This window comes from Camarhynchus parvulus, chromosome 27, assembly GCF_901933205.1.
Source record: "Camarhynchus parvulus chromosome 27, STF_HiC, whole genome shotgun sequence".
Classification (NCBI taxonomy): Eukaryota; Metazoa; Chordata; class Aves; order Passeriformes; family Thraupidae; genus Camarhynchus; species Camarhynchus parvulus.
In genome coordinates this window covers 1,196,773-1,211,021 of record NC_044597.1, presented here as the reverse complement: position 1 = coordinate 1,211,021, position 14,249 = coordinate 1,196,773, and the positions used below count along the sequence as shown (strand labels likewise).

Genomic DNA, 14,249 nt, shown 5'->3' with positions numbered 1-14,249 from the left:
CAGAGCTGTGGGTGAAGCTCAGGCAGGAGATGTCCTCTCCTGGCAGCCCCTGGGGTGCTCCCAGCTGTGAGATGGAGCCAGATCTGAGTCCCCATTTCAGGGCATTGCCAGGTGGCTGCAGGCGCTGCCTTTGCTGGATGTTCCTCAGGCTGTGGGGAGCAATAAACAGCTTTGACCACTCGAGCAACTGAGATCAGTCACAAATGTGATCGCTTGGCAGCTGCAGCTTGGAGAAATGAGCTCAGGGTTTGAATTCCAAGGTCTTGAATCCTGGTGCTGTCACCTGCTCGCCAAATGGCTTCAGCTCAGATATGAATGTGTTTTCCATTTGTTGGCTTCTCTGATCTCATGGAGGCAGACGGTGGATGTGTGTCAGGCCTGTGAACATGGAACAATGAGCATCTGAGGGGCTCAGGGGTGTCAGATTTCTTTCTGAGTCTTGGAGCTTTGTAATAAATACAGGAAAACACAGGAGAGGCGGATAAAAATGCTTAACAGTGCCTTTATTCCTTAGGTGTGGGTTGGTTTGGCAGTCTTGCCCAAGACATAGCTGTGATTGCTCTCTTATCGTCTTGTATCTTCACATGTCCTCACAGGAACCCCAATCCTGGCATGGAGGAGCATTTCCATGCTTGTGTTTGCAACACAAATCACGGCAGTGGTTTTTGAGTGATGTTTTCATGTGAATTCAGCTTGAGAAACCTGGCCTGCTGTGGTTGCTGTCATCATACCCATCTTCACTGCTGTGTTAACCCCAGCAGACCACAGACCGAAAAGGAAGTTTGCTCAGTGTCTCAGTGTCCTTTGGGGGAAGCAGTTGCCCCCTTGTTTGCTTTTGGAGGTGTAAGATCCTTCCCTTGATTACAGGTGGTGAGTTTGTGTTGCTTGAGTGGGTGTGGCCAGTGAAATCTGCAGTCGTTGTGCTTTCAGTGCCGTGTGTTTGTTGTGGCAGACTGCCTTTGCCTGGCTTGGCACGAGGCCTTCTGGCCCTTCGTGCTGGTGCAGTGGAAGAGCAGTTTTATTAAACTGGGAGAGAGGAGTGTGGGGAAGGGAGAGGCTGTGGCCATGCTCAGCCTGCCTCTCTCCTCAGTGCAGCCCTGAATCACAGCAGACCCTTCAGCCCTGTCCACTTACCAAGATGAACACAGACAGCAACTCTTACCTTGAATTCCTATCCTCAATCAAGCAGGAATTGTGGTTTTTCTCCAACACCTTCATTGTTGCTCTTTAATCCATTGCCCAGCATTTGGGGTAGGGATGGTTTTGGACCCAGACTCCTCTACATACCTTCCCCTGCAAAAGTTCAAGGAGCTCTGCTTAGTGCCTCAGTACCAAACCTCAGCTTGGCTTTCTTGTGGCACCCTTGGTTTGTGTATCTGCAAAGTTTTGAGCTCCCACTGGAAGTTTTCCATGTGATTGGGATGTTTACAACTTGACTTTCATCATTTCTCCCCTGCTTAGTAAGGATTAAATTGACAGGGCAGTTTCTGTGTTCTTGGAAAACACTCTCTCCTCTCTGAAACTTTGTTTGCTACCAAGGATGAAGGACCTTTGTTTGAATCTCTTGATTCTTTTGACCCCTTCCAGAAATCTGACACAAACAGGATGAGCTCACAAATCTAATTCCCAAAGGGTACTGGGATTAAAGCTTGCCCTTGTTTGTTCATTTGCTTCTTGCAGCAGTTGGAATGAGTTTGATAACATGGCCTCACTTTTAGCCAGTGAGGAGCACCGCAGGCTTGTGCATCAGTGAAAACGAGTGGATTTTCTCCTCTCTCCCCTTTTGATGTACTGAATGAGGAGTCTGAATTTTCCGCAGGACAGCTCTTGGTTTCTCATAGATTCTTAGGGAGCCCAGTGCTGCCAAGGCCACCACGAACCTCTGTCCCCAGGTGCCACATCTACACAGCTTTTAAATCCCTCCAGGGATGGGGACTCCCCCACTGCCCTGGGCAGGTTCTGCCTAGGCTGGACAACCCCTTCAAGGAAGAACTTTCCCCAGTAACCAACCTAAACCTTCCCTGGCACAATTTGAGACTGTTCCCTCTTGTCCTGTCACTTGTTTCCTGGAAGCAGAGCCAGCCCCCCCTGCTGTATTGAGACAGTCCCAGGAGTGTTGAGTTTTGCAAAATTCTCATCTTTAAAAATGCATCTCATTCAAGAGCACAGGGACTCCTCCCTGTCTCCCTCTCCCCAGACAGTGCAGCTGAAGGTGAGCCCTGTCCCTGTGGATCCATTCCTGCAGGTGTTGGTTGCTGACTCCAGGCACCTGTTTCCCTTGCAGAGCCTGCAGTGGGGTGTGTGCTGACTGAACAAACCAGCCCTTATCCACCCTGTGCTGTGGTCGTGAACCTGCCCTGCACACAGCTGAGTGAGAGTCCCTTGCCAGGAGCAGCTGAAGGCCCCTGGAAGGTTGTGTCTCACTGTGGGTTTCAGTTGCAGCATAAAGATAACAAATAAGGAGAAATCTTCCATGTCCAACAAGATCAGATGCTGTTGTCTGTGTCCTCTGGAGATGCTGAGTTTATGAAATTCTCCTTCAGTGACAAGTGTGATATCAATCACTCCTCTAGGATTGGATCCTACAAAGCTTGTACCTGGGGGGAATTTCTATGAGGATGTCAACAAAACAAACAGGATTGCAGTTCTTGTGTTACATCTGTGCTGCTTACACACTGTGCAAAGGGACACAGTGGAAGAGATTTGATTGAATTATGTTCACATAGAATTCTTGGGGTACTTTTTTTCATCCTGTTATATCTGAATGCCTCTTTAATGGAGAAATTTATCTGTTGGGATAGGACAAGAAGTAGATGTTATAAATTAAATAAAGGATCAATTTACATTGGATATTGGGAGGAAACTCTTCCCTGTGATTGTGATGGGCCCTGGCACAGGGTGCCCAGAGCAGCTGGGGCTGCCCCTGCATCCCTGGCAGTGTCCAAGGCCAGGTTGGACGGGGCTTGGAGCAGCCTGGGATAGTGGAAGGTGTCCCTGTCATGGAGGAACTGGTTTTTAAGTTCCCTCCCAATCCAGACCATTCTGAGATTCTGTTGCCATGATGCTGTTTTTGGAGGGAGGAGTTCCTCTGAATCTGCAAATCTGATGAAAACTGTTTTCTGCTTTGACTTGTTAAAAACAGGATAAAACATGGGCTGGTGTTGACAATGCTGGCATTTCCAGGCAGGCTCAGATGGCAGCTCCAGCTGGGATATTCCCATTCCAGAGGGCAGAGTAGCATCCTTGCCACATCCAGAGCCAGAGCATGGCCCTGAACCCACAGTCCTCCATATGCAGCCTGACCTGTGTCTGATACCAAAGCCTTAGGATGAATTTTCCCAAGATTATTCATTTATAGCACCAGGGGGGAAGTATTTGCTCATATCCAATAGCTTTATGCAGTTAAAAAGAAGGGAATCTGGAGAAGCCTGCCTGGCCACGTGCTCCCTGCCACTGCAGGGCTCTGGGCTGTCAGGGTTTGTTTGGGTCTGAGCAATTTTTCACAAGCTGGGAGAAAGGTTTTCCCAGTTCTTGGGGAGAGGAAAGCAAAACAGGTACAGCAGGTCAGTTTGGGAATCTCATTTCATTTCTGAGTGCAGGGAATCATTACTAACCTAATTTCCTTTGAGACTGGGTTTTCTAAGGTGTGACTTTTGTGTGAGCTGTTTATTTTTTTTCTATCCTGCTGGAGGTTTCTGCTTTGTCCTCTCCATGAGGTTTTCCCTGTGTGTGGAAGTATTTTGTGCAATAACCCTCTCTGCTTTGGGGTCTGCAGTGACCAGTCTGTGAAGGAGTTTGTGACCTGCCTCAAAAAGAAAATAAAAGTCACGAGGTGCAGGGGGCTGGGACAGGGACCCAGCAGGATTTGCCCTGGGAATTAGCCCTGCATGTGGCACTGCTTGCAGCCCTGCTGAGTGGCAGGAACTGTGGGAATTCTGGGCTTTGGAAGCTCATGTTCTCTTCAAAGCCTGCTGGTACAGGAAAGGCTCAGCAGGGACCCCAAACCTGGGAGGCTCCCAAGGTCCAAGCCACATTTACCTGCTGGGAAGGATCCTGTTGTCATGGCCAGCAGTAGGACAAACTTTCCTCAAGGAAGTTCCTTCAAAGGAGAAGTCATGAGCTGAGCTTGGAGAGTCCCATTTCCCCCTTTGGCTGCTCCCCATGTCCCACCTGGCAGCCAAGGGGCAAGGGGTGGCCCTGGGCCTGTCCCTGTCCCTTCACCATTGTGGCTTTCCTTGGACATGGAGCGAGGTCACCCCAGTGCCCAGCAGCAGGCCCTGCTGCCCAGCTGGCTCCAGGGGCATCCCTGTGGGGTTGGCACTGCTGCCATAGCTGTGCTACAGGCCTGGATATGCCACTTGTCACCTGGATGTCACACATGAGGTTCCCTTCATAATGAAATGATGGTTCAGTTTAAAACAGAGGCATCGCTTTTTGCGTGGAATATTCTCCTCTTTCCTGCAAGCAGAGTTCCTTTTGGCCCAGAATATTTGTTATTCCTTAAGATCCTGATTTGTTTCCCTTTTAAATTGCCTGCTTACATGTGCCTCAGAGCCTCCTCGGAGCGGGGCCGTCACCAGGAGCTCTCCCAGCACCCAGCAGGAGTCAGAGCTGCTCCAATGGCTCCTGGTTCTGCAGGGCAGAGCACGGTCATGGGGTGGAGGGGTGAGCAAGAAGCCTCCTGTTATTTTTTTTAACCCATCCTCCCTGCCAAACGGCCTATTTTCTGCCCCTAATGGTTTCTGCCTAACAAATGGTGTTTCTTTTTTACAGCGTTATGATCCTGGACTTGTTGTGGTGATGGTAAACTTAGCAGTGGTAATTTTTTATTTTCAGACTGAATTACTCCTTTGTCATCAGTGCACCAATGTTAGGCTTACTTTCTCTGTTGTAGCCATCATCCTTCTGCTTGGTCTTTCATTTTCCTTTCCTTTCCTTTCTTTATGCACACTTGTCTGATCCTTGTTCATTAAAGGGTATTGCTAAGAAGGGATGTTTCTGTTTGTGTTAGAACTGCCAAAATCAGTTTAAACATAAATTTTTAATACTGTCCAAACTTGATTTTTTTTCCCCCCAACACGATGGGCACTAGCACTTGCTACTGCAATTTCCAAATAGATTTTGAATTTAAAAAAAAACCAACCCAAAAAACTTTGACTGCCTTAGAAGGCAAAAGTACTGATGCATTGTTTGTGTACAGGGGTTTACCAGGCCAATGAGGCTGCATCGAAAGATCTCAATTGCTGGAGAAACAAAACAAAAATGAACCAAAAATACCCAAAACCAAATCAAAATGAAAAAGAAAAAAGCTTGAAAAAAATTTGAACAATAAATTGTTGGCACTTGGTGCCAGCCATTCCATTTGGGTTCACCACTTACCAGTAAATCCCTGGCTGAGACGTTATGAAAGTGATATTGCACCTAGGAAGTCATTTTTATAACCTGTCTTTAATTTGGTCCTTTTGCTAAAAATTGCAGTCACTGCTTACTGTATTATACCATTGGGCATAAGAGAAACTTTGTCAAAGATGAGCATTAAATATCCAAAGGAAAGCTCAGTCCAAACCATTTCAGATCAATGTGATCACTACTTTTGGACCTGATGGATACCTGCCTATCAAATTCCTGGGCATATCAACAAAACCATAAAGCAATTCATTAAATGGATTTATTTCTGAATAAAACCACATGTCTGTACTTTAAGGTTCAAAAGCCCCTCTAGGGCTGTGCTTTTGGCAGGAATTATGACTGATGCTGGCAAAGAGTTCACACCTATCCATGTTTTCTGAGGCAGTTTTAAAGACTTTAACCTTTTGCACATGTGGATGGCAGTGGAATATTTCGGCATGAGTCCAACGTGTCGATCTTTTAGCCCAAAGGTATAATACCTGTGTATGTGTGTATAACAAAAGAGTTGTTTACACCAAACAAGAGCAATAATAAGGGAAGTAAACATTCTGTTTTTTCACTCAAGGTTTGCACTGGAAAAGGTAAGTACTTTGTCAGTGGGTTACATCACAACCACCAGTGCCAGTTGTGATGTAAAAAATCAAAATAATAATAATTAAAAAAAAAAAAAAGCTGTGGTAGTAAAGTGCTTGTCTGCCCCATTTTGCTTTGTTTGGCTGGTTATGAGTGGATTAAAGATATGTTTTTTAAAAAAATAAATCTCCAGCATAGTTTGATTAGTTCAAAGTCAATTTTCTTCGCAACCAGTCCTTTTCACAGCTTACAGGTGACACAGCAGGGCCAGAGCATCGCTCCAGGGCTGGGGGAGCAGGGACCCACCCCTGGCCCAGGCTGGGTGGTTGGGATGGGGGAAGTTTGGCTTCTGTGCCATCCTTCTCCTCAGCATTCCTTGCTCCTGGGGAGGGCAAAAGCTTGTGGGAGAGAGGCTTCCACATCTCTTACAGGGAAGTTCTAATTGATTATTCATGAGCTGCAGCAGTGAAATGTGATTAGCAGCTTCTTCACTCTTATGGGAAGATGAGGAGCCTGATGTGGAAGCCTTGAGGAGAAGGCTCAGGTCCTGTTATCAGCCCTGCCCTAGGGCTGGTCATGGGGGAACATTAACCATGAGAAGCTTTTACATGAGCGGTTAATGTTCAGAAAAATGCATTTATCATCCTGGGTGCCGTTGGGAGCTGGGCTCAGGTTGGCTGTAAGCTGTGAGAATGGCTCGTGTTTGGTTCACTGTAGCTTTCTGGTCTCTGCACTCCAAGGCAAGATCTCTAACCACCCAAACCCAATGTGTACAGTGAGCTGTGGTGCTGGGCTGCTGCTGACCCCTCTCTGTGTGTTCCTCTTCCAGGGAGGACAGATCCCATCCCTATCGTTGTCAAGTATGATGTCATGGGCATGGGCCGGATGGAGATGGAGGTGAGCTCCCCTCACCCCTGCAGGCCTTCTGGGGAGTGGGTGGGAAAGACATTTAGTGTGAGAGTTTGTGCATCCAAGGCAAAGAACAACTTGCTCTTGAGTCAGAGCAATAAGAAAACATTTGTGTGCAAAATGCATCCTTGTCTGCAAAATGCATCCTCTGTTTTTCCCTGTGAGCCTGAATTCTGGGCTCTGGATGCTCCCCAAAATCCCTGGGCTCTGAGATTTCCCCTCCCCAAAGCTGTCATGGGCCTGCCTGGGCCTCCACATCAGGGGGATTAATTAACCTGTTTTATACTTGGGGTGACAAAGCGGGGAAAGCAAAGTACAAACTTGCATAGATTCTGTTTCAGCTGAGGTTGTTAAGTTGTGCTTTCTGGTAGATTTGATAGTGCAATGTATTTATGGCCCAAATTGCATCTCTTCTCTGGTTTTTTTCCAACAGCTGGACTACGCCGAGGATGCCACAGAGCGGAGGCGAGTGCTGGAGGTGGAGAAGGAGGACACTGAGGAGCTGAGGCAGAAGTACAAGGTACAGAGAGGGACATCAACATCAGTGTCTGTGGGCTGGTTGGGAAAACATCTCTTCTGATGGGGCTGAGTTCTTCTGGTTCTGCTGCAGTGATGGTGGTAGGAATTCACTGCTCTTGGGTTTGGTCATTGTGGAAGTGATTTATGTTTTCACACATTGGTTTTTCATGTCCTGGCATCAACCTTCCTGTTTGCTTGGCTGCTGAGGAGCCCCAGGACAGCAGCAGGGCTTTCTCCACATGCTTTGCTCCTGTTCTAGAGGGAGCAGTCCTGGGGTGAGCAGGACATTTCCTTCCCTACACCCAGGGCTGCCAGATTTTTCGAGTGAGCCTGCCATGTCAGGACAAAACCTGCAGGTGGTAGAGGGGCAGTTACCAGCTGGAGGAGGAGCTCTTGTGTTGTACTGAGGAGTGAGCAGTTCATTGTGATGTTATTGCATAAATCCTGCTTGCTTTGGAAAGGTAGGACATGGCTCCAGCTTGGAGAAATCGATGGGCTGGAGCTCTTTGGAAGAATTGTTCAGGCAGCATTAAAAAAAAGACAAATTCTGTATTTCTATGTGATTTACAAAACCTCTGGGGTTATTTTGTAAGCCAAGGGCTGATAAAAATGAGCTGTGGTGTTGGGATTGAGCGTGACATGCAGGAGCATTTTTGGATTAGCTGTAACCAGGTTCTCTGTGGAGACATGGTCTCTGCTCATCCTTTAATCCACTCTTGTGCTTCCCAGCCCTGCAGTCCATCAGCTCTGAGGAAAGCCTGCTTGTTCAATTGTCCAGAGATTTGGGGAGTACCAGGGTTGAGGAAGAGCCCAAGCCATCCAAATGAAGTGTCAGTCTTGCATAAATTTTAATTATTTGAGAAATAATGGGAAAGTAGTTTCAATGCCATTAAAATTAAACATAACCTCGGCAAATCTAAAATTCCATTTCCCCAGTTGAACAGTTAATTCTTCAGGCAGTTTGTTCAGCTATGAAAATTTATAGCCTCCTCTCCTCTTCCTTTTTTTTTTTTTCTTGAGACCTTGACTTGCTTGGTGAGTGAACTGCAGGTGTTTGGGTACCCAGGGGGGCTGTGGATTCCCCATCCCTGGGAAGGTTGGATGGGGCTGGAGCAGCCTGGTCTGGTGGGAGGTGTCCCTGCCCAGGGAGTGGGACTGGGTGAGCTTTAAGGCCCCTCCCAAGCAAAACCATTTTGTGATCTTGGAGTTCTTGGGGTTTACAATCATCTTTCCAAACACCGCCCAACCTCTGTTGCTCTGAGACTCTTTTCTCTTGCTGCCCTCATCCAGCACAGGTTTTTTCAGGAGCTCTGGAGCAGTAGCAGTCTCTCCCAGCTCCAGTGGGTTTTTATAAGCTCAGTTCATCCTTATCCCCTTGCATTTTGGTATTAATCTGTGAAAAATCTCTACAGCCATTACTTTTTGCTGCTCCACAGGAGTCCATTATGTAAGTGCCGATGGCAGTGCATCCTGATCAGCCATTCAGGGAGCCTCAGAGAATTTCAGATAGCTCTGCAGCCAAGAAGTGTGCTTTAATTCCTTTCTTTTGTATAAATTCTGATCACTCAAATGGCTGGGCTTCATTGTTTAGCCACAGGATGCTTGCTCAAAAAAACCTACACATGGCACAGGAAGCTTGTCTGGGATTCAGAGGAACTTTCAACGTCCGTGTTCTGTGGAGCTCACGCTGCTCTGTTTTCCTTTCTTGTCTTCCTGGGGACCTGCCTCAGGCTCAAAACTCCAGATTTGTTGGTGTTTTTCTTTTTTTTTTCCCTTGTCAAGGGCATCTGGTAATAGATGGAAGCAGGAAGGTGCTTCCTTTTTTATGTATAAGTGAACAGTGCTTGAAATTGAAAACAATCCCAAACATGAGCACTAATATTTTTAGGTATGTTTTTCCTCTTCTTGGGTGTTGAATTTTTTAATATAAATTTTATATCATATAGAACACGCTCAGTAATGTTATTTTAATGCCATTTTGATGTGGTAACTAGGAGATAAACCATATTGCCTTGAACAAGATCTGAAATTCAAAGGAAAAACCTTTCAAAGTTTTCTGTCTTAAATGCTTGCTGCCTCCTCTTGCTAAGGAAGAAAGCCTCCCATAGGAGATTGTATTGAAGATGGAAAAAAAGATCCTTAAGTGCTTTTTCTCTAATGTTAGGCTGTTTTTTTATATAATTTCTCTTTATTCCAGTTGAAATGCCCGTGGTCAATGGTTATATGGGGAGTGCTGCAGTGAGTACAGTGGGCTTTGTGATGAAGCATTTGTAGCTGATTTTGAGTAAAATCTTCCACCTCCTCAGGGTAGAACTTCCCCAGAGAGCTCGTGAAGAGTGGTGATGTTTTATTAATTCTGCTGGGGGGGTTGTAATTGATACAGCCTGGCAAGAGAACAGCTGCCTAACCCTGAGGTTGCTGTGTCCCAGCATCAGGTGTGTCTCAGAGCCCCCCAGGTGTGCAGCAGCCCTGGGGACAGCACAGGCTCCTTCCACACCTGGATTTCCAGGCAGTGCAGCCACCTGAGGGACTGGGATTTCCCCAGTGCCAGAGCTCAATGCATATTCAAAACGTGGAACAAAAGAGGGAAGGATGTGGCTGTTGCCAGGTGAGACACTTCATCTCTGCCTGAGGTTTGGTTTCCCACCTGTGCAGGTGTTCAGTTGTAGAAGGGGAAAGACCCTGTCAGCACCCCAGGGCTGTCTCCCCTCCCTCACTCCCATTTAATGCAGCTCCCTGTGCCCACTGCAGTGTGCTGAGCCCAGCCTGAGGGACAGTTCTGCTCCTGGGAATATTTCACTGACTGGATTGGGCTCAGCAGGCTCTGAAGGGTAATTCCAACCAGAGCCATGTTCCTCCCTCCTGAATTCAGGCAGCCAAGCCAAGATCAAGCAGACATCTCTTAGCAGTCAAAATGGAGCAGTGTCTGTTTAGAGGCGTAAGGTTCTGCTCCCAAGGCGGGGATCCTCCTGGGTTTGATGCCAGTGATGCTCTCTGGGTTAGCTCAAGGCTTTGAACCTCTCCTTGGAGCACACACAATCCAGGAGGCTCCCCTGAGGCAGAGCTGCCTCACCCCATCAATCCTGCAGGCCTTGTTTGAAGCAGTCTTCTTTTAGTGGTACTTCTGCTGTGACCAGGGGGTGTTCAGTCCTTGTGGGGCCCTTCCAGCACAGAATATTCTGTGATTGTGGGTAACAGATAGCACTGAGGTTGGCAGCATTGCAAGGTTCTGGAATCCCACCTGTGTATTTGCAAAGGCTGCTCAGCTTGGTAAGCTGGGTTCAGTAAGGCCAAGTGCTGGGACCTGCATTTGGGTCACAGCAACCCCATGGGAGGTTCCAGGTGGGGGCAAAATGACTGAAAAGCTGGACAGGACCTGGAGGTGCTGGACAGCAGAGGCTGGACATGAGCCCAGGTGTGCCCAGGTGGGCAAGAGGCCAATGGCACCTGTCCCAGGACTGGGGTGGCAGCAGGACCAGGGCAGTGACAGTCCCCTGAGCTGGCACTGCTGAGAGGCCTCAAGTGCTGTGTCCGGTCTTGGGCACCTCATGATAGGAAGGACCTGGAGGGGCTGGAGCGTGTCCAGGGCCAGGGAACGGAGCTGGGAGGGGTCTGGAGCCCCAGGAGGGGCTGAGGGAGCTGGGAAGGGGCTCAGCCTGGAGCAAAGGAGGCTCAGGGGGCCCTTGTGGCTCTGCACAGCTCCTGCCGGGGGGTCGGGCTGTGCTCCAGGGAACAGGGACAGGAGCAGAGGGAACGACCTCAGGCTGGGCCAGGGCAACTCAGGGTGGGCACAGCAGGAATTTCCCCATGGAAAGGGGCGTCAGGCCTTGGCAGGGGCTGCCCAGGGAGGGTTGGAGTGCCCATCCCTGGAGGGTGTCCAGGGAAGGCCTGGATGTGGCACTCAGAAACTGGGCTGGGGACAAGGTGGGCATTGGGCACAGGTTCGACCCAGTGATTTTGGAGGTGTTTTCCAACCTCAGTGATCCTGTAATAAATATAATCAATGTACACTAAGTTTTTATTAAGCACTATTTTTCCTTAAAGGACTAACCCATCATCTTCTAGGCTGTTCTACAGGATGCTTAACAGAAGCAATTTTTTGTTAATTTTTCAGGATTATGTTGATAAAGAAAAGGCCATTGCCAAGGCTTTGGAAGACCTCAGAGCAAACTTCTACTGTGAACTCTGTGACAAGCAGTATCAGAAGCACCAAGAGTTTGACAACCACATAAACTCCTATGACCATGCTCACAAGCAGGTAACCAGTTGTAGACAGCACAGTTCATCCATTTTTTGTTCATTGTGTTGGTCTTGTTTGTGGTTAATACCTGGAGTTTCCCTGGTGTATCTGTTTTCCTTACTGGTCCTGGAATAGGTGTTTTATGTCTCTGGGTAAAATTTTTATGCCCATCATTCATTTAAGAACACAAAACAACAGAAGAACCCCAAGCCCCACTCCATGGGTGGCATCAAGGAGCCCCATTTCTCAAAGACCCATAACACTGAGGGATAAAACTGTGCTGGTGTAAAACTGAGGAGAGTACACGTGGAGGTGGATGGCTCCCAGCTTGCTTTTAGCATTAGTACAGCTCTGGGGAGTGATGATTCCCCAGATTTTACTACCTGAGTCTGTGTTCTGTAGAGTTACTGAAAACAGACTAGGAAATAAAGGGCTGTGTCAAAGGAATCCTAAGAAAGGAGCACTTCCCAAATTCTGTAATTCTCAAGAGAAGGTGGGTTCAGAGTGGAGCTGGCTTTTTTCCCAAGCTAGGGATGTACTGTAGTGTCTGCAGGGTGCTTCATGCTGCACAGTAAGTAATGGAAGTTCTTGTGTTAGCCTGATCTGTTTGACCATTTAAGCTGCTAAATGAGATGTAACTGCACAGCAGATAGCAGTGTTGGGCTCCTCCAGGGCTGGAAGGGCTCAGAGGAGGGATTTGATGTTCCTAGTCATAAATTCTAACAACACAATCAACAAAATGCTGGTAACTCGAGGAGGATGTGCTGTAGAGCTTGCAAAATAGCAGTGAAAACAGCTTAAAAACAAGAATGTGGCTGTAGAGTATGATTTTTGTTTGTGTGTATTAAGTGTAGAATAGGACAGAGAATCTGCTTTGAACTAAGGGAGTCTTGTCAGGAATTCTCATGGCAGGACAGTTGGGCTCTGTGAAAAGGAGTGGTTTGGTAGAATTAAGAGCAGAAATTCATTTATTCCCTTGGTTATTGGGCAAAGGGATGGTTTTGGCCAAGCTCAGTCGTGACACCTGAGAGCAGACAAACTTCCTTGGAAGGTCTCCATTGGTTTGGCTGAAACCCAAGTGCAGTGACCTGCATTTATGTGGGAGGTGGCAGGACCTGTTTGTGTCACATTCTTGGTGTGCTGACACCGTGGGATTCCGTGAGCTCATGGGGCACTGACATGAGCCTGGCCAGGCTCTGAGCTCTTCCAGCAGCTGGAGATGCTGTGGAGGAGGAAACCAACCTATGGAAAGCAATAAAAGGAGTCAACAGCAGGAGTGGTCTGAGAGAAAAATGTCTTGTGTGCACACAGGGTGGGGTTATCTCATCAGAAGAAAGAATTTGGAGGTTGCTCGGTACTGCTGATTATTTTGAGAGGAATTATATTCTTGGATAATTCCATCTATTGCAGTCACTTCAGGCAGGCTTTGGAGAAAATGAGCCTCCAAACTCTGGCTGCATCACCCAGCATTAATTTCTAGTTACAGAGGGATTTAAACAAAGAAGCAATCATGCTTTGCTTAGGGAAAAAAATTGCTTGTCCAGCTTTGCCGGGCTGAAATGTGTGTGACCCTGCTGGGTCAGCGTTCAGGGAGTGAACTTGAAACCCCCGAGACAGAATGAAGTGAATTTGCATAAGGAACATTATCTCTGCTGTGCTCCCTCCTGCTCCAGGGAGGCTCACACCAAGCAGTCCAGCCTGAATTTTAAAATAGTTAAAAAATAAAGCAAGCTGTGCTTTTGATATGCTGCACGTTGATGTTTTATAGTTTCTCTTCGGACAAGAAGGTGAGGTTGTAGAAAGGTGAGCTTAAAGTTTTTGAGGAAAAACATGAACTTTTCCCAAAAGTAGGCCATCAGTTGGCTTTCTTGGAAAGAAAGGCCATTACAGTATCTTAGTTACAGCAACCCAGCTTGGTATACATCATCTGCAAGATTTTGTTGTCTCAGTGGTAATTTTTGAGGCAACAGAGCTCGTTTTTGCTTTTTTCTTGGCTCAGTTTCCACAGCATTTTTGCTTTTAAGTATTTTTAGTTCCACATCCCGCTGACGTTGAAGTGTTTGGTTATCCCTCTGTGGCTCTGCAAGCATTAGGCTGTCCCTGTAAATAGATGTTCCATCCTCAGATCCCTTTCTACTCCCGAGTTATAAAGACACTGTCTTGTATTCCAGGAAGGAACTCGGGATTATTGCCCAACAGGGATGATAGGTAAGTGTATCGATCCCAACGGGACGAATTTTGGACCCACCAAAATTGTGTCAACACCAAACAATTAAAGGGGAGGTTTATTCTCTTTACTTCCTGCCTGTCCTGGTTTCATAGACTATTTGGCTACATCTGAATCAACCTCAACACCAAGTTTCTCCAAAAGGCAGCATTTCCTTACCTGGGAAAATATCCTTGCATTTATTCTCCCAAACCACTGGCGTGTTTTAGGCGTTGTGTTGGAAGTGTGCAGTGTTGTTCTGGAGCTGGTTTTAGTTAGGTTGATACTTGATGAGAAGTGCAGCTGTTTTAAGGAGCAGTCACCCTCTGGTCAGCACATGGCCTGTCCCTCTCAGGGGACTGCAGGCAGCTGGAGTGGGTGCAGGTGGCCCTG

The 14,249-nt window shown here is 47.3% G+C and overlaps 1 protein-coding gene across 1 annotated transcript in view; it reads left to right on the top strand.

Annotated features, from left to right (window-relative positions):
- GPATCH8 (G-patch domain containing 8) overlaps nucleotides 1-14,249 on the top strand; it is a 55,638-nt gene that overhangs the window by 28,242 nt on the left and 13,147 nt on the right. The window contains 3 exon segments of the mRNA XM_030966333.1: nucleotides 6,812-6,879; nucleotides 7,325-7,411; nucleotides 11,525-11,668. Of these exon segments, the coding sequence (XP_030822193.1) occupies nucleotides 6,812-6,879; nucleotides 7,325-7,411; nucleotides 11,525-11,668 (299 nt within the window).